Source organism: Podospora pseudopauciseta, chromosome 1 (genome assembly GCF_035222475.1).
Source record: "Podospora pseudopauciseta strain CBS 411.78 chromosome 1, whole genome shotgun sequence".
Lineage (NCBI taxonomy): Eukaryota > Fungi > Ascomycota > Sordariomycetes > Sordariales > Podosporaceae > Podospora > Podospora pseudopauciseta.
Window position 1 is genome coordinate 4,823,246 of NC_085892.1, and position 19,034 is coordinate 4,842,279.

At 52.3% G+C, this 19,034-nt stretch overlaps 7 protein-coding genes across 7 annotated transcripts; 4 read left to right on the forward strand and 3 right to left on the reverse strand.

Moving 5' to 3' along the window:
* The first annotated feature begins 89 nt into the window (after positions 1-89).
* Positions 90-2,466, forward strand: QC763_113840 (uncharacterized protein). Its single transcript, XM_062907970.1, has 6 exons — positions 90-443; positions 503-576; positions 633-871; positions 935-1,310; positions 1,366-1,410; positions 1,469-2,466. Exons 1-6 carry the CDS (start codon positions 322-324, stop codon positions 1,630-1,632), a joined length of 1,020 nt encoding a protein of 339 aa, XP_062770903.1. The 5' UTR covers positions 90-321; the 3' UTR covers positions 1,633-2,466.
* Positions 2,467-2,826: 360 nt separating this feature from the next.
* On the forward strand, positions 2,827-6,766 carry QC763_113830 (uncharacterized protein). Its single transcript, XM_062907969.1, has 7 exons — positions 2,827-3,877; positions 3,952-4,297; positions 4,353-4,430; positions 4,483-4,752; positions 4,803-5,466; positions 5,521-5,763; positions 5,821-6,766. The coding sequence occupies exons 1-7, from the start codon at positions 3,586-3,588 to the stop codon at positions 6,514-6,516; spliced, it is 2,589 nt and encodes an 862-aa protein (XP_062770904.1). The 5' UTR covers positions 2,827-3,585; the 3' UTR covers positions 6,517-6,766.
* A 210-nt stretch (positions 6,767-6,976) lies between these two features.
* QC763_113820 (uncharacterized protein) lies at positions 6,977-9,738 on the reverse strand (the record flags this gene model as incomplete). Its single annotated transcript, XM_062907968.1, has 8 exons — positions 6,977-7,658; positions 7,727-7,790; positions 7,895-8,938; positions 8,994-9,015; positions 9,078-9,237; positions 9,297-9,401; positions 9,478-9,566; positions 9,646-9,738. 8 exons carry the CDS (start codon positions 9,736-9,738, stop codon positions 7,163-7,165), a joined length of 2,073 nt encoding a protein of 690 aa, XP_062770905.1. The 3' UTR covers positions 6,977-7,162.
* Positions 9,739-10,624: 886 nt separating this feature from the next.
* QC763_113810 (uncharacterized protein) lies at positions 10,625-12,113 on the reverse strand (the record flags this gene model as incomplete). Its single annotated transcript, XM_062907967.1, has 3 exons — positions 11,622-12,113; positions 11,324-11,516; positions 10,625-11,263 (listed from the first exon to the last, which is right to left on the reverse strand). Exons 1-3 carry the CDS (start codon positions 11,639-11,641, stop codon positions 10,625-10,627), a joined length of 852 nt encoding a protein of 283 aa, XP_062770906.1. The 5' UTR covers positions 11,642-12,113.
* Positions 11,879-14,350, forward strand: QC763_113800 (uncharacterized protein; the record flags this gene model as incomplete). Its single annotated transcript, XM_062907966.1, has 3 exons — positions 11,879-12,975; positions 13,130-14,019; positions 14,103-14,350. The coding sequence occupies exons 1-3, from the start codon at positions 12,767-12,769 to the stop codon at positions 14,348-14,350; spliced, it is 1,347 nt and encodes a 448-aa protein (XP_062770907.1). The 5' UTR covers positions 11,879-12,766.
* A 611-nt stretch (positions 14,351-14,961) lies between these two features.
* Positions 14,962-16,565, forward strand: QC763_113790 (uncharacterized protein; the record flags this gene model as incomplete). The annotated part of the gene is made up of 2 exons (XM_062907965.1): positions 14,962-15,731; positions 15,836-16,565. 2 exons carry the CDS (start codon positions 14,962-14,964, stop codon positions 16,380-16,382), a joined length of 1,317 nt encoding a protein of 438 aa, XP_062770908.1. The 3' UTR covers positions 16,383-16,565.
* Positions 16,566-17,406: 841 nt separating this feature from the next.
* On the reverse strand, positions 17,407-18,258 carry NRG1 (transcriptional repressor; the record flags this gene model as incomplete). Its single annotated transcript, XM_062907963.1, has 1 exon — positions 17,407-18,258. One exon carries the CDS (start codon positions 18,256-18,258, stop codon positions 17,407-17,409), a length of 852 nt encoding a protein of 283 aa, XP_062770909.1.
* Between the last annotated feature and the right edge of the window lie 776 nt (positions 18,259-19,034).

A 19,034-nucleotide genomic window follows, 5' to 3' on the forward strand; every position in this document is an offset into this window, starting at 1 on the left:
GGGACTACTCGCTGCTTACAGTGACCAGAGTCGCTACGTGTCCCAAGAAGTGGGGCAACCCGGAACTTTGGGGTGCGGCTAAGATTCGGCAACTACCGAGCTGATCTCCATTGCTACTTCGCGTCTCCTGTCACGCCTGGATTATCGATTTCATGTGAATATTGAGCAGGCGCATTAGAGTTGACCCGGCATTTAAAGCACTGCAGGGCCAACCAATCCTACACGTCGCTTGACATTTCGTCCTTTCTTCCTCATCGCGCAGCGGAGACAGGGCCATTCTCTCACTAATACGTCGTCGCCAATATTTTGATATCTTTGAAGATGCCACCTCCAGTTCGCAATAGACAGAGCCTATCCAAGGACAAGTTTGTGGGATACTTTGCACCACTGAAAAGTCAGACATACCACGAATCCACCCAATCTAGAGGAGGCGGAGTTGGAAGGTTAGTTCTCTCATCTGAACGTCTTGTGGTAGGCATGGCTCATTCGAATCCAATTCCAGTATTCGCTCGATAGCTTGGAATCCCGTTGGAAGCCTTGTCGCAACTGGTTCGGCTGACAGAACACTTCGTGTTTGTAAGCGATTCAGATATCACCTAGCCACCACCAGTCAAAGCTCACAAGCATGCTAGGGAATCCTGAAAAGCCCAATGCGCGGTTCTCGACCGATTTAAAGGGTCATGCTGCAGGCATTGATAAAGTGGCCTTCAATCCCGTCAAGGATGCAGAACTTTGCAGTCTCAGCAAGGACGGTGTTGCCAAGTTCTGGGATGTAAGAACGAAAGCCTGTGTGAACGAGGTCAAGGACCTTGGAGATGCACACGCCCTCGCCTGGGCCCCTGATGGGTCCTCACTTCTTGTAGGAAACAGGGTGAGTTTACCAAATGACTTGTCACTGCAGCATGGACGACTGACTTGGCTTGAACGCAAACAGAGTGGCGGGCTTTTCCGAATCTCGCCAACCGAGTCCGCCATTCTTTCATCTCATCCACAGCCCGTTGAGGCGTACCAGATGTCCTTTTGTTGGTCGGGCAAGAAAGTCTTTCTCCCGACAAGGGAAGGAAGTATCCGCATCTTGTCTTATCCTGAGCTGGAGCCGATTCTGCACGTCAACCATGCCGTCAAGCCTGGCGAGTCAGATGAGTTTATTCTCAAGGGCCACACAGCCCCATGCCTGACGGCCGAACTGTCACCCACCGGAAAGTACCTTGCAACAGGAGGGGGGGACGCAATTATGTCTCTATTTGAGACCCAAGACTGGATCTGCAAGCGTACGAATACACGCATCGTCGGACCAGTAAAGAGCATCAGTATGACAACAAACCCCCCATCATGGCCTGTACATTCATGCTAATCTGATTATAGGCTTCACGTTCGATGGTCGATATGTCGTCGGTGCCTGTGAAGACGGTATGGCAGTCTGTCACTTTTCTAAAATAGAAAACCTGATGCTAATTCGATCTTACAGGCCCTGGTTTGGATGTCACCCATACAGAGACAGGGGAGCATATTCACACGTTCAAAACAGCTGGACCTTGTCATGCCTTAGCGTGGGCGCCAACTAGGTATTGTCTGGCCTATAGTGATCTGGGGATTCTACGCATCATTGGACTCGATGCGGATAGAAAATAAGGGGCAATGGGCTGCCAGACGACGGCACATAAATCAGCAGTGTGGTAAGCTGCTCCAGATTCAAGGCGAATGGTGCCCAGGCTTGTTGATAGGTCTAGCCCCTTGCGTTCGCTCATTCCAATAATCGCCGGGGGAGGCTCGGCATGGACACAAGCGAGCTTTCGGCCAGGTGTGGCCGTGACGGCAGGGCTATCAGCACGGTGCAAAATTACCCCGAGTTGACGACCATTTTCAGGGACGGCTATGGGATCGCCATACATCGAGGTGGCTGTGCGATGGGCCCTGTCTGGGAGATACTTTTGAAGGCAAAAATATATATGCTAATGACGGAAACCACGTGGAAAAGATGTAAGTCCAGGCGAGACGGGTCGTGAAACCATGGCCCATGGGAGGAAGTTGTACATTGAAAACAGAGCTCATGTGGTACAGCTATCATGTATTGTTACGGACCACGCAGTATGGCAGGCCCCATATGCTAGCGAAATGCTTCCATCAATGAAGATAATGATTACAGCCTACTCTTTTACACTAACCTAGCAGTTGTGGACAGGAAAAGCCTTGTCCTCTTACCACTTTTTAAACTTCATAACCACAGTAACAAGGATTTTCTGAACTCAAGGGAATTAGTTAGCCAATCAGAGCGTCATCAGATAGAGGAAGATGCAGGGAAGGGTGTGGAATGGACAATCTGGCGGGCTGTGACTATTAATAATACTACCTACCATACAGGGTACAAAGGGATGCATCAGTGAGGCACAATTGGGTGCGTCTGACGCTTCACAACTCTCACAAATGCAGAACACAAACTGTGAAAATAAACTGTGTATACAACAGACGGGAGGGTAGATAGGCTGGGAGAGATAAATGGGGCTGAAGCATAAATGTTTGCTCAAGTCGACCACCTAGGCCTGAATAGTCCAAGGGCCCGTGATGTTTCTAAAAACGGTCTTCCATCGCAAGCCCGAGATGCAGGTGCTTGGCCGTTGGGATGATCGATTCGGCGGGGCCCGTTGAGCTGTGCTGGTAGCGCATCGTCAACGGAAACCTGGAAGGAGGGGTCATCATCAAACGGTAACGTGGGGATGGCAAGCTCTATCAAAAGGGTACCATGTGCTGTTTCTCCATTGGTCTGTCGTCGCTGGATGTGGGACACGACTGCGGCGCTGTTGCCTTGCGCACCAAAGGGAAAAGGGTTCTGTACATTTGCTTCATTTGGCTGCCACTGCTAGCTTTGCATCGCATCCATCTCATTTGCATGGTTGTGGGACTTTCAAACGGCCTGGAGAGAACTATACCGTGAACTTCTCCCAGGGTTCCAATTCCGACCGTGTCACTTCAGTGTGATTGGAAACTGTCCCGCGAATAGCACCTCGAAGGGCCGGACGGGGGCATCTGATACATTACATACCTCTCTCCTACCTACCCTTCATCTGCGCTCCATTAATTCCCTTACCGCTCTCTCTCACTTTCGACATCTCACAGCCCGAGTCAATCCTCGGTGTCCCTGGCTGCGTATTCCCCGTGTTGTTGCACGACTTGCTCAACTACACCCCCTCGCCGCCAATTATTTACTAGCAAAGCCTCAAAAAAGCGGAACGTCGATCAGCTGAAAGTGCCAGGTCCCAAGGACGTGGACACGGCACCTTTGCCTTTTCCACCTCAATTACTTCCCCAACACCAACTCAACGAGTGCGCCGGACCTGCCCCGTTCTGCCGCAACCCAGCTCTTCGTCTTCTATGATAATCCCTCCGAGCACCGGATCTCAGTTGCGCTGTCACCGGAAGCGCTTGTGTACAGTGTTACTAATAGGCGATTGAGAGATACACAGTCCGGAGAATTCACATTGAACGCTCGCCTGGCCATAACATTGGAGCCCGCAGCCTGGGCAAAGGACCCCAACGACTTATACTCTACCAATTCCCACTTTTGGTTGCAAAGCAACGTGTTACACTATGTCGTCCTCTTCTTCAGCTACTCCTCCTGACACCATCATGTTGTCGGATCCCACTGCCGATATTGGAGACGCCGTCAATCGCATTGACGTACCAGCTGGAGGCAACTCAAGCGTCCCAAAGACGAAACGGCTGGCTTGTATGATATGCAGGAAAAGGAAGCTGAAGTGTGATGGCATCAAACCTAGCTGCAGCACCTGCTCCCGTCTCGGGCACGCCTGTCAGTATGATGAAGTCAGGAGAAAGAGTGGGCCCAAAAGAGGCTATGTGAAGGCGCTGGAAGAACGATTGAGTATGCAGTCTTGGTTTCGGCGAACCCGGCCGACTGTTATGTCTATGAGACATGTGTTAATTCATGCCATGCAGAACAAGTTGAGACCATGCTTAAGTCCCAGGAGGTCACGTCAACAAGTCCGGATGGAAGCAAAGCCATGCCCACATCTGTCGACAGCGGATCGAAGCAACAGCGCCCTATGAACCAACGAGCCGCTGCGACGGCAAACTTCAATGTCACAGATCCCTCCATCGGGATCGCAAGCAGCCGGGACATGGATCGATGGCCATTTAACCCCGAGTCTCCGAACAGGGTCGACGAGTTCAACTTCAATAATAACATGATGGGGATGAGCGCAGTCGATGGAAACTTCACGTGGGAGATGATTGGGCTGGGGCTGGAAGAGCCATTACCTCCCCAAGAGACCATCGATGAACTGTAAGCTAAGACTGTATCCTGGTTATAGGAATCCTTCTCGCTAACGTTCTCCTAGCCACCAGATTTACTTTGAAAAGATTCACCCTTCAGTACCCATGATTCACAAATACCGGTATCTGGCTGCTATGAACCTGTAGGTGGCCATCACTAAGCCAAGATTCGACACACGGCTGACAACTTGACAGCGCCCCTGCACAACGCCCGCCTGTCTGCCTCCGATATGCCATGTGGACATTGGCATGTTCCGTCACCGAAAAATATCAAAATCTCAAGGACCTTTTCTACCAGAGGGCACGAAAATATGTTGAAGCGGATTACATCAAGGGGTACGGTGAACACATGATCTCGGTAGCTCATGCGCAAACGCATGTCCTTCTTTCGTCGTATGAGTTCAAGTGGATGTACTTTCCTCGAGCGTGGATGAGCACAGGTTCAGCTGTCCGGCTGTGTCAGATGTGAGTGGTGCCATGCATGATCGGGCTATGAGGTGTTAACAATGTACCAGGATTGGCCTCCACCGCCTGGATGGTGCTGGTCTGGATGTGAAGCAGTGCCTTCCACCAGCTCGTGACTGGACAGAGCGGGAAGAAAGGAGGAGGACATTCTGGATGGTTTTCTGCCAAGATCGATATGCGAGTATCGGCACAGGGTGGCCTATGACTATTGACGAAAAGGACATCCTGACGAACCTCCCATCATCAGACGAAGCGTTCGAACATAGTCGCCCCGAACAAACGCCATCCCTCGCAAACGCCATGAGCCCTCAAGGTGCCGGGAAACTCACGGCTTTTGGCGGCATTGTTCTTTTGGCTTGTTTATTTGGTCGCAACCTCGTACACCTCCATCGTCCAGATGCAGACGAGCGCGACCACGACCTCAATGGCGACTTTTGGAAGAGACATCGTCAGCTGGACAACATTCTACTCAACACCTCTCTATGTCTGCCTTCCCAGCTCAAACTGCCAAACGGCTTGACGAACCCCAATATTGTCTTCATGAACATGTGCATACACACCTCCACCATTTGCCTTCACCAGGCTGCCATCTTTAAGGCAGACAAGAACAGGTTACCAAACTCGGTGAGCTCGGAAAGCAAAGTCCGTTGCATCACATCAGCCAACGAGATCGCAAGCATAATGAGAATGATATCTCATCTCGACTTGTCCGCGGTACGGCATTTCTTCAAGTTTTCCAAGGTTTTATCATTGCTGACGTCTGTCCAGATGAACCCCTTTATATCTTTCTGTCTTTACGTCTCAGCTCGGGTGTTTGTACAGTATCTCAAGAGCAGGCCCGACGACAGCCAAACCGCCGACTCGTTACGCTTCCTTCTTGCGGCCATGAGTGCCCTCAAAAAACGAAACCCTCTGACAGAATCCTTCCTGGTTCAGTTGGACGTGGACCTAGAAGCCCTTGGTGTGCGAATTCCAAAACTGAAGAGCGCTTTTCCACGAAGCACCGATAGTGTATGTCGCTTCCATCTACCTTGTTCAAGCATATAAATTTCTAACATCCTTTTGCAGCCGGGTCCGTCAAGGAATCCACCTTCGAGCCAACTCAACCGCGTTTGCGAGGAAGCGACCAGGAATGGTGTACCCTACACCAACGAATGCCACTTCTTGAAGGGCATGGGCGACGACGGCAACCCAGCAAACGCACCTGACATCGTCGAAGCCGACCCCCCGAACCCAAACATCTCTGGCTTCCCAGCGACAGAGCCAGCCAACCTCCCAACACGCGAACGTGCCCAGGCTCCCTATTTACCAGCACAGGGACTAATGCCACACAGCTATCCAGAATATGGTGCCCCAGAAATAGACCCAGGCAACAACGACATATCCGGCACACCACCCAGCGGCGGGCAGTCAAGCCGACTAACGCCCAATTCGAGCACCGCATCCGAGACGCTTTCTAATCTGACGCCTGGGGGGAATACGTTCGAGACGACAAGTCCGCCTACATCGCTGAAGAATCTGATGAATATGCCGGGGACTACAACGCAGGGAGAGATGGGGGCGAATAATGCTGGTTTCAATTTCAACGACCCGCCTTTTGTGTTGGGCTCTGGGGTGTCGGAGTATCCTGTGCCGAGCGGATGGGGAGGGGCGGGGGACATGTCTGTGCAGGCGGGGATGACGCCGGGGACGGAGAGAATGCTGCAGTCGATGATGGCCGGGTCGATAGATGCTATGGATATGGGGTGGGATCCGAATACGTAGGTTGGGTCTTGGTTGCTATCTATTCATGAAAGAGGGTTACAAACTTGGTGTTCTGGAGGCTTCACTGTTGATACACATTACATGTTCAAGTCGATAACACGATATCACTCATGGGGATGGCAGCGATTGCAGCTGGTTAAATATATCTCTCGGCTTTTGATTTGAAGAATATTATGACATATCCCAATTTATAGACAGACTGTCATGAGAAATTGTAAATCACAAACAATCCTTGATTGATAGAAACGGGTTAGCAGTCCCGTCCATTATTGAGAGCTCTTGAGTTACAATACCTTTGTCGATATCACTCAATGAATGAACCACCATATCAAACTGCTCCCGTGAGCCACATGTCAAGGCTTATGTGGCCACTGTCATTAAGGCTGGCAACTCAATCAAGATTCTAGATCATGTTATGCTTGCTGGTGGTTCAGCTGAGGGGAATGCAGTGTCAAGTTGGACAAGCCAGCTCAGTTACACTGCCACACACCATCATTACTATCCCGTCCGTTCATAATTAGTAGCATAAGGATAATCCCAAAAAGTGCCCTGAGCCCACAGTATCAACATTTCCCAGAACAAGTACGAAAATAGACACAAAAGCCCAAGCTGAGACCACCACATCCCCTGATTATTCTCCCCTCGCTCACCTAGCCGGTAGCTCAATGGTGTCATTCACAACATTGACAACACCGCCACCCCGTCGAAAATGATTAGCGTTCCCTCCCCTGAGGGGATACTGCCCCCCTATCGCCCCCTCCATCACCGCTTCGTTCCCATCCGAGTGTTTCCTCCCCTTCCCAACCCGAAACCGAACCTTGTCCCTCATCACCGCCCACTTATTCCTCACCCCAAAGACCTGGCCCTCCGCAACCGCACCCGGATACCCCCCTCCCAATTCTTCCAGACTTTTTGTCTCTAGTCTCCTCTTCAGTTTCCCGTCTGGGGTGCTGTCATGGACGACGCGCTGCACATCAGGCAGATACGCCCATGAATAGAGCGCTCCCAAGGCCATAAAGGTTGCAAACAGCAAAAAGACAAGCCCTTGTCTCGTTGTGGATTTGTAGCCCGCGTTGATGCCGTACACGATGAGCACCGCGACGATGGAGCCGACCTTTCCTGCTGCGGCTGAAATTCCGTGACTTTTGGACACCATACTGTCAGATTTACCTACCCACTGGGTTGAAAGTGAAGTCGAACAAAAACTTACCAAGTACACCGATAACACGTCGGGAAAATTTCGGCCGGGATGATAAAGGTAAGTGTATTCGCCCCTAAACCGGTCAGTCTCTCTCTCTCCCTCTGTCTCTCTGTCTCTCCGTCTGTCTGCCCCACAAATAGCTAAAAAAAAACATGGACGAAGAAGAAGGGGGCTCACCAAAATTAAACATGAAATGACAAATCGCCACGCATACCACCGTCCCCCAACTCCTTTCCGTGTGCGCCACCCCATAGTACAGCCCCCCCGTCACCAGGAACAACACCGTCAGCACCCCAAAGCTAGCCGTCAACCACTCCCTCCTCGGTATCCTGTTCGCAAACACGACAAAGCACGCGCTCCCCGCTATCGAAGCGAGGGACACGGTTAACAAATACTGCTTCGTCTGCTCGATCAACGTCTCATAGATAGTATTGCACGGCTTTGTGGCGTCTGTCTGCCAGGTGGGCAGCCCGCTCCCGGCAGCCCAGGATGGCACGGCTGACCCGGGTGTGTTCCAACATTCGAGATCAGCGGTGATGCTCACCGCGTCGGTGGTGGCCCAGAGGTCAGACAGCGTGCCGCGGTTGTCGAGCGAGAAGCCATAGAACGAAACGTCGAGGTAGAACCACGTCATGGAGGTTCCCAGGAGGTAGTACCAGTTCTTGTCGCGGATGAAAAAGTTGTAGAGGTCCGACATGGAGAACTGCAGAGAGGTGGCGGGTTCATCGGGCTCTGGCCGACTGGCGGGGAGGGTCAAGGTGCCGCCCCCGTTGGCAATTGTCTGAACCGTGTGGCCGTTGGAAGAGGGGAAGCCGTTGCTGTTGTTTTCGTTCCCGGGGGCTCCGTAGACCCGTTGGGTGTCCCTGAAGGCGTTGCCGGGCTTGTTTTTTACTTCGAGGGTGTACAGCCCGCAATCGTACAGAAAGAAGCGGAAGATGATGGCCAAGATGGCGGGGACGGCGCCAGATCCGATGACTATACGCCAGATGCCATCGATTATTCTCTTGCACTCTTCTTCGTTGCGGGTATCGATTCCGCATTGCAGTTCGTGCAGCCTGTGGGCTCTGTTCTCGCCTAACAGGACGAACAATCCCACCAGCTGGGCTAGAGCCTGGCCGACCGGTTGCATGAGAAATACTGACGACAGCATTGTTGTTCTTGAGGAGGTGCTTGACCACTCTGATGTTATCACTGCCGACAAGGGGTATTCGGCGCCGATACCTGGGAACGAGGTTAGAAATCAGGTGTGGTTCAGGGGGTATCTAGGGCATCTTACCAATACCCATCACAAACCGCCACTACACACACACTTGCATTAGAGTTATTCAGCTTATCCAGAGCGACGGTTGCTTCAACTTACAAAAGTAAACAAAGCCAGAAACGAAATATCCCCATAACCTGTGCTCGTTGTGGCGACCCCTATAGTCGAGACGATCACGAGCACAAGCTCAATTCCGTACAATCTCGTCCTCCCATATTTATCGGCAAGATAGCCGAACAACAGTTGACCGACCACAGACCTAATTACAAGACATGTCAGCAAACGCGAGCGTGTTATCACACAATCGAAATCATTTACCCAAACAGCGTGAAAAAGTTGATGATCAACCCACACCATCTCTCATGAGGAAAGTACACAAACGACAGAGAGGCGAGAATGACATTGGTCGCGAAGAGGTTGTATCTAAATTGCCACAAAAAAAATGTTAGAAAAATCGGCGGCGCGTCGTGGGTGAGAGATGAGCGAGTGTAAGACGCACGAATCAGTAAGAAAACCCGAAGCTGCCACCCCCCAGATCCGAAGATTCCACGAGTTCAAATCCAATTCATACCGAAGCTGCTGGCGATCCTGTGTGGGGGAGAGTTGTTTACAGTTGTCAGCCCATGGTCATGTTCATGGCCCAAAACATACAGGAAAAAGTTCCCACCTGAAGGTCTCGTGGCGGCAGCCCTGAGCTGTCCCCACCCAGATACCCTCTGTTCCTCTTCCGTTCGGGATCGGGATACATACGGCCAGTCATCGGGACAAGTGTGCTCGAGGCTCAAAAACACTTTTTCTCGCCGCTAGTCGCTCATGGTGTTGAGAAAGCGATAAAGATGAGGGACTGGGGCAGCAGACAGCAAGCATCTGTCCATGATAAAAACAGAAGCTTGGCTAACATGGTCGTTTCAAAATCGGGATGGCGTCCCAGGTGTGCCAATTACTACCAGGCTTCTTCTAGCCTCAGACATAAGGGGGTACGTATTCTATCAACCCAGCCCAACCCGGAGGAGTGTGGGTGGTGATTAATTACTGACTGAGTAGGTGGGGAAGGGGAAGCGGAAGTGAACTGAGGCTTGGCCTCTTCCAGACCCCTGGACTCCTTCCGACCCCCAACTACAGCAACTGCAGAGGGAGAAAGGACTCTTCACCCCGCATGCTATGTAGGTGGCTTGACCAGGCTACAGTGTTGTTCAGAGGGATGGCCTATCTACAGGTTCGGCGCCCAGTCTGGAAAGCCAGTTCTGCCGGTATTGTCGTTCGGTGTGAGGAAAGAACATGAGAAAGTGAGGTGGTTGATGGCATGTTGGGTGTGACAGCGGCATGTCTTTCGCCAAGCGATTTCGACAAGCGGGATGTGAACTTGGCACACATAAGGGATTGGCCTGCAAGCACACCAATGACATCTCTTAAACAGAGCTCGCAGTGCCCTTCGGAAGCCCCATTGGCTGAGTCAATTCAATGACACTGTGGGGCACCGGACTTCTCAGGATGCATAGCATGATGGTAGAGAACTGGTAGATTTATGGGTATTGTACTGTGTCTCAAGGCTCTACGTAAATTAGTTGACAAGGTCAAGTCATTGTTCAAGTTGCTCTTTCGCACTGTAGCCGTCGACACCTAGCGATAAATTCAGAGTATCGTCGTTACCTGACTTCGAACCCTGGGGCGTTGGTGCCGCGATAGGTGTTTCCAGGCGCCAAAAACTGGTGTTGCTGCTGCTGCTGTTGTGGCTGTGTTGTGCTGTGAATCTGGTGTTGCTGTTGTTGCTGAGGTGGGAGTGGGTGCTGATACTGATGGTGAAGCTGGTGATATGGTTGTGTGTGTTGTTGCCGAGGCTGTTGTTGCGGTCGTTGTTGCAGTTGTGGCAGTGGCTGTTGCTGACTGTTTTGCGGTTGGACAGCTTGCTGTTGAGCATCCCCTTGGAGCTGGAAAGGCGAGTCTTGTCGAAGAGGCGACACACCCATAGAACCAGACTCGCTGCTTGACTTGTCATCGGTTGCGGTGATGGGGCCAACACTCTGTTCATGCGCCTGTTCTTGACGTTGCTCATCGGCCTGCGTTTGCTGTTGAATCTCAAACGCGATGGAACGCCCCTCAGCTTCTCGCTCCTTCCTCGATTTGATGCGAGCACACCGGCCTATTCTTCTCATGGTCCCATAGGCCTTTTTGAGCTTTCTGCTGATGGTCGGGAGACTGACTTCGAGGCCAGTTGTTGTCTTCAGATACAACTGCATGTCATCAAGAAGGGCATCTGGATGGTCTTTGTGCCAAGCCAACAGCTTCTAGAATTGCCTGTTAGGAATGATGGTGGAGACAATCAGGCATGGGACTGTTCATCATACCTCGAGGTGGTGCTCCTTGAACTTCTCGGCATTTTTGCTGACATCCTTGTGTTTGGCCAACTGGCCAGTTTGGATATATTCAGCTCGACGACGACGCACCGTCCGTTCATCCACACCCATCACCCACGCGATCTCATGGTTGGTGAGTTTGGATATCTGGAGGAGCTTGGTAAGGATGGCTCGATGGTCATCGCTGTTGACAGACACGTCAGCAACTCCAAACGAGAAGTCACGCGGTATCAGAGTTTGTAGGGGCACAGGGGAAGAGAAAGGAAGTCCAGGTAAAGTGCGGTCCTACGAGATTCTTTTGCCAGTCATTGCGATGAAACAACGGGGGATGGGGCTACTGTTTGATGTCTTTTTCAAATGGGTTGCCGATTGAATGTCGTTATGGCCCCAGGCTCAACTCCAGCAAAAAACTGAGTGGGCACCGGTCCTGCACCCCGGGCGTTAAACGGTCTTGGCTCTCTATGCAGATATGTACAGAGGGTTAGGGTTGTGCTCCGACAATCCTCTGGTTTCAACCTTTGGTCCCTTGCAGCTCTCTTGATGAATCCAGGTGGATCATCACAACACACTATCAACCTCGTGTATAAGAAGTAGCAAGGGTACTCGATAGCAGCTGACTACGTAAAGTCTAGCCTCTGTTGTTCCGGCGTGGGGGGTTGAGTTGCCATGAAGACATTCTTTTGTTTCCATCTGACTGATGCTAAATGATGCTCGTAGCCAAGGCCATCCAACGCACTCCATGCATCTTTCATATTTTAGCCACACGTTGCATCGAACAAATCCCAGGCCCGTCTGCGAGCTCGTGGGCTGGCCCCTTGCGACCACTGCTCAGCATTCTGCCGCTATCGTCTGGTCCCCCAGCCCAATCAGCTTCACCCCCACCAGCAAGCAGCACTGGCAACCCCCCCTCATTAGTTACGGATTACCTACAAGGTGGCAGGATGGCCGGTGATGTGCATGGACAGTTCCAGCCGCCGGCCTGGTTCCTGAAGCTTGAAGAACACAAGCACCGCCTAACCCCAAGTCCCCATCTTAACACTACCTACCGATAGCTCAGACGAGGTCTCAGCCGCAATCACACCCTTCCTGTCGTACACACTTCCGCGACACTCTATCCCAGGCTCCCAGGCGTTACGAGACGACAGCCTCTTACGACATCGCCGTTGATATCAACAGCCGGATGGGCCCAGGTGGAGACTCATTCATGTACATGCAGACTGAGACAGGCCTGATCCTTTATCATCTCCAAATTCGCTGACCGAGAGACACAACCTCCCATTCGGCTCCTCAACCCGAAACTGAGAACCGGAAAACCCATCCTTGAAGCTTGTCCCCCGATCTCGGGGCATTTGTAAACCGCCCTCACGTGAGGAGACGCTTGGTTGCTCTTTTTGCAGGAAAAGCATCAATCCTGGAACAGGCGCGTCCCCTACAATGGCAGGTGCCTCGGGCTCCTCCTCCTCCTTCAACTCGTCCGCCTTTGGTGGCGTTCCTCCATCCTCCCATGGCCAGCACTCCAGCCCGCTCTACTCGACCTTCACACCCACTTCCGCTGCCATCTCTGCCCTGACGGCAGAGTCGTCGTTAGCACAGAGTCCACTAGGATCTCTAGACCTCGGGCCCCCTGGATATCACGCCACAATGTATACCAGCCACCATCACTATATCTCCCCCCTCTGACTGTACCACCGTCCACTTACCCCTTTTCGATCCCCCAATACCACACCCACTCTATACCGTCACAAGCAAAGCTCCGTTTCTAACCACCATCTCCCTCCCCTTGTTCCCCCTTTCTAGAAAACTCTTCGAACGCACCCCAAACGAAACAACAATCTACCTCGGCCCCTGGGAAGTCCTCGGCCCTTCCCCCCGCCGCATAGTCTGGCAGTGCTCCTACGAAGGCGACACACTAGAACACTACCTCCCCTCCGACACGCCCTCCTCCCCACACTCGCACCCATACACCCTCCACTCCCACCACCGGCGCTACTCCTCCCCCCACGAGCTCGAGCTCTTCGTCTCCTTCCCCCTCGAGCCCCACCGCATCCGCTACATCTCCCACACAGACGGCCTCACCTGCGATGACTTTATCGAGGTCAAGTACGAGTTCACCACCTTGGAGTCCTCCCTCAATTTCCAGTCCGATCTTCGCCAGAGAGACCTAGTGGACTGGTTCGACGTCGACGTCATCTGGTCCGACGTCCACCGCAGGACTGATTCCTACGGCAACGTCCGTGGGCTGGGTACGATTCAAAGGATGAAGCTCTGGAGGGACAGGCATTCGAGCTTTCACTATCTAAGCGTGTATGCTAACCACAGGAGGAGATGGAAGGAGTACCTGGTTGACAACTTTGAGAGGGAGTTTCGGCAACGGGATGATCGGCATAGACGGTTACAGCTCACAGCCAAAGCCGCGGGGAGTGGGGGGCAAGGGCGGAGGGGGAGCGCGGCTTCGGGAAGTAGTGGTGAGCAACAACCGCCGCAACAGCAACCTCCTGCTCGCCGATTCTCGGCTGCGTCCTTGTTTCTGGGGTCTAGTAGGCGAGGGGGGAGCAGCAGCAACAGCAGCAGTTCTTCCCAGCAGGCTAACGGTGGTGCGGCTTCCACAGCGTCGCAGAACGATCCGGACATTCGATATCTCGGGATTCAGTTTTCGAGAAATGGTAATGTACAGCCGGGGACTGAAGGTAAATAGATATCTGCATTCATGCAGGGCGTTAGGTGTGACTGAAAAAAGGAGCAGTTGCTGACCAGATGTCTTCTTGTCAAGACTACAACAGGTTCATCGTACGGTGGGAGGCGGCCCACGATGCTGATAGCCAGTTTGAGACACCATACCCGACAGAGCCTGTCGAGCTGCAATCACCATACATAAACGGTCAAGAGGTGCCTAGGGAGTTTACGTTACCCTATGTTAACGGGGTACACGGGATAGCAGAACTTCCTTCACCTGAGCTGCTGGGGCTTCCCCCAGTAGCGGAATCGGTTGATGGACGTGAATTTGACGGAACACAGTAGTGTCATGGATAGTTGAAGTTTTAAAAAGCGTTGAATATACCCTTTGAGCATCAACAGTTTTTTGTTTTGCTACCGAGACAAATTGGAGAAGTTGAATCTTGAATAAAAGATGATGGCGCCCAGACAAGCCAAGCCGGGAGGGAGCGAAGCAGGGGTATCTCGGTTTAGGACGAACTCTGGGGCCGAGACCGTTCGGACGGCCCCACTTATGCCTGTCACGCCAAGCGGCCGGTGACAGCCCCCCACACAAACAGCCAAGTCCCGCAGACGTCATCCACGTTGTGAACCGTTGCGGTGCCTGTCAGCCCACCGCCTTGGTGTTGGGTGGACTCACCTGATATCAGACTGCCTGATTCCCGGCGACGTCCATCAATGAGAACACTTGATATATTCCTTCCAATAACATTCAGCCGTCCTTTTGCAGAGTGGCATGACACCTTCAAGCCTTGTCTTTTGCCGTATAAATCGCACTCGTCCTTGTTGCACTTGCTTTTGTTCTTGAAGCCAGTTCTGAAATTGTATGTGTTTTCTGCCTTTTTTGACGCAACTACTGCAGCAAGTTACCGCGGAACTTGTACCATACAGTCAGCTATTTCATTAGAAACACAACAATGAAGAAGAAGATCGCCTTGTCAGTCAACGCCGGATCCTCCTCGGTGAAGGTCTCGGTGTATGATGTAGAGTTTGGTCAGGCACCAGTCCAGCTCGCAGAAGCTCAGATCAGTGGTTTGACATCACCGCCCCCCACCCTCAAGTATGTCCGAGATGGGAAGACGGTCATCAAGGCCAAGGAGGTGGACGATAACATAGAGGGCCAGCGCGATGCCTTCTCCCTTCTGTTGGAAACTTTGGTCGAAGATGAGGACCTCCCCCAGATCAAGAGCAAGGAAGACATTGGCATCGTCTGCCATCGAATCGTCCATGGCGGCGACTACAGCAAGCCGCAACTGATATCCAATGAAACCTACGAACACCTCGAGAACCTGAACGACTTGGCTCCTCTCCACAATGCAAACAGTCTGGGTATTGTCCAGCTTTGCATCCGTGCCTTGCCAACGGCAAACAACGTGGCCTGCTTCGACAGTCAGTTCCATTCAACCATCCCAGAGCACATTCGCACTTACCCCATCAACCGTGACATTGCTCGAAGCAATAAACTGCGGAAATACGGATTCCACGGCATAAGCTACGCCTTCATCACACGCTCAGCCACCGAGTTTCTGGGAAAGGAGCCCGACGAGGTAAACATGATCGCCCTCCACCTCGGATCCGGAGCCAGCGCCTGTGCCATCAAAAACGGCAAAAGCTGGGACACCAGCATGGGGCTGACCCCCCTCGCCGGCCTCCCAGGCGCCACACGTAGCGGAAGTGTTGATCCCAGGTGAGCCTTTACTTTCTTTTTCCCATTGATGCCACGAAAAGGCCCACACACCACCACCCCCAACCCATCACTAACTTTCCCCCCTCTCTTTCCCCACGGAACAGCCTAGTATTCCACTACGCCTCCGACGTAGGCAAACTCTCCCCCGCCTCAACCTCAGAGCTCCACATCTCCCGCGCCGAAGAAATCCTCAACAAAGAATCCGGCTGGAAAGCCCTCACCGGCACAACAGACTTTGGCAAAATCACTTCCTTGGCCTTTTCCTCCTCCTCCTCCTCCTCCTCCTCCGACGACGACGACGACGACGACGACTATGACCACGAAGTGATGAAGCTAGCCTTTGACCTCTTTGTCGACCGCATCTGCGGCTTCATCGGCTCGTACTACGTCTCCCTCCGCGGCAAAGTCGACGCTCTAGTCTTTGCCGGCGGCATAGGCGAGAAGAGCCCCCAGCTTCGAGCCGCGGTCGTGGACCAGATCAGTTGCTTGGGGTTTCAGATTGACGACGAGGTCAACAACAACGAAATCAGGAATGTGGTGGAGGAAGTGGGTAAAAAGGGGGGGTTGGACGAGCCGAGGGTGTTGGTTGTGCAGACGGATGAGCAGTTTGAGATGGCGAGGGCGTGTGCAGAGGATGCGGAGTTTTGGTAAAAGGAAAAAGATAAAATGATGATGACATGGCGTGATGATAAATGAGGAGAAGGGTAAATCTGGGGTTGGTTCTTTTTTGTTGAGAGCGGGCAGTTTGTTAGTCAGGGCTGTTTCAAGGTTATTTTTTTTTTATACCTAGGCAGAAAACCTTATTTTTTTTCCTTCTGTCAGTCACAAGTCGCACATGCTTCGAGACCTACCTTACCCCGTTCTGCCAACCCCTTCTGTCAGATGTCTGGCTTGAGACCAGTGTATGACCTGAGCGTACTGCTGTCAAAGTTGACGCCCCAGGGCTTCACAACGTCGCACATGATCTTCGGGGTTATTCCCTGCCTTGGGCATCTTTGATTCAGGGTAGACGTGGGAAATCCCCGACCAACATGCATGTCACACACATGGAATAGCAGTAATAAACTCAGAGAAATGGTCAAAATGGGGTCAACTGCTTTCATTGCCCGGCATCTCTGCCGCAGTGGATGTGCGCAGAATACTAAATACTAACAATTCACTCATCGCTGTCTTTTCATGTCCTCTTGTCCTCAATGACTTTGACATCCGGCCCAAAGGGTATGTATACCTATAGGTACAACCAGATCCTTTTGCTGAAAAAAAAAACCCCCCATGGTGAGCCATAGATATCTCATCAAACTAGCCACCCAAAAGACCCAAAAAAAAACCAAAAAAAAACAAAACAAAACAAAACAAAAAAAAAAAAAAAAAAAAAAAAAAAAAAAAAAAAAAAAAAAAAACCTGGACGCCTCCCATATATGCTGTTCCCCCATGGCCCGTGTTTCCACAAATCCCAAGGTGCTGCTCATGTGCGTGCGACCTCTATAATGTTTCCCCGTGTATCCGGCCAGAGAAAGAAAAAAAGACAAAATACCACCACCCCAGTATTGGTATGTTTGCGCCGTAAAAATATCAAGAATCAGAAGACAGGAATAAACAGCTCAGCTCAGCGCTACAAGTGCCAGCGAGCCGAGAGAATCAAATAACAATGGCCGATCATGGCCAGAAGAAAGCCTCATACTTCTTGTTGGCATGCTACTGCCATAGCCAAAGCATCGAGGCCGGCTGTGGGTGTGCGTGCAATAGTGGGCCGACCGAGAAGGGGACCGCTGAGGTCCCTCAGGTCCCACACACCCCCGGGAGAAGGTAATGGGGTGTTGTTGCTGAGTGACACAGCAGTGCTCGACTTGGAACGGCTCGAAGACTTCCCCGACGAAGAACCTCTTCTGTCGCTGGAAGAGAGCGAAGGGCGAGACCCCGAGGACCGAGCCTTGTCCTTGTAGTGAGTCTCGAGATGCTGCTTCATGTTGTCGGCGCGAGTGAACTTCTTGGTGCAGCCAGCAAACGAGCATGGCACGGCCTTCTCAGCCGTGTGAATCTTTGAGTGCCGCGACGCATGACCAGATGTGGTGAAGGTCTTCTCGCAGCCGTGGCTGTCGCGGTAGCGGCAAGGAAAGCGCTTCCCTGGGCGTTCCGTGCTTGTAGTGTGTGCCGTCATGTCTTCCTCGTACGAGACGGCTCGGGCATCGAGAACAGTGGGGCGTTTGGAAGCGGCATAAATTTGATCAGAGTAGTAGTCGTCGTACTGGTGAACGTAAGGTTCCACGGCGGCGCCGACATATCGTGGGTCGTTGAGAGGGGTCATGGGAGACATGGGCTCGCTGCCCATTTGAGAGTCATACGAGTCTGATCGCAGCAGTTCAGGTGTGTTCGGTGACGAGGAGATGCTCCGGGGACCGTGTGCGTAATAGGCAGCATAGCTGGGGTCTATCTGGTGTTGTGGGTAGTGATGTTGAGGAGCGGCTGTGTCGTCGTCGTTGAGCAGAGAGACTCGGCGCCCAGAGGCATCGCGCACATGCATGGTCATGGTGACTGTGTGGTGGTATTTGTTGGAGAAAAGATGTAAAGCTGGGAAAGGGCCAATTGATGGGGAAATAAAATGGGTTTGTTAAAATCCTTCAAAACGTGGCTTGGTAATCCCGGGGTAGGTGCTGCACTAAACCGCTGTTACCACGGCTATGAAGCTTTCGAAGTGGTGTTGGTGGTGGTGGTGGTGGTGGTGGTGGAAGAGACGGTAGTCTGGTGTGGAGGGGGACCCCGAATAATTAGACTTTGGAGAAGAGACCGGTTCGTGATGATGGTAGACTTTTGGACCCTAAGCTCACAAAGAGGCGCGGCTCAAAGAGAGGGGGAAAGGTGAGCTTATTATGGGAGTCGAGGCGGATGGCTTTCTTGCCTGTTTCCCATGCTCTCCCTGCACTTTTGGAAATCGGTGGTGCAGCGCCCACACCTCGGGGCGCGCATAGAGTGGGAATCCCTACCCTGCAGCAGGGGCAAGTGGGGTACCAAGCCAGGTCCCTTGTTGCCCTCCAGGCAAGTACCTCTCATGTATATTCCGATTTGTTTAGATTTGCTCGATTCCGCCCTCCCTCCAGCTCCAAGGCGGCGGAATTGGCAACGGCTTGACGACCCTGGACTGGCAGAAGAGTCGCGTAGCGAATGCCCACACCTCTCCTCTGCCCACACGCTTGCCCAGCACACACGCACCACACCAAATGGAAGCCGCGGGAGCTCGCAATGCTTTGCCGGGATCCAGCTATTAACTGGGTGGACTCAATGACGAAATAGAGTCTTGCTTCCCCC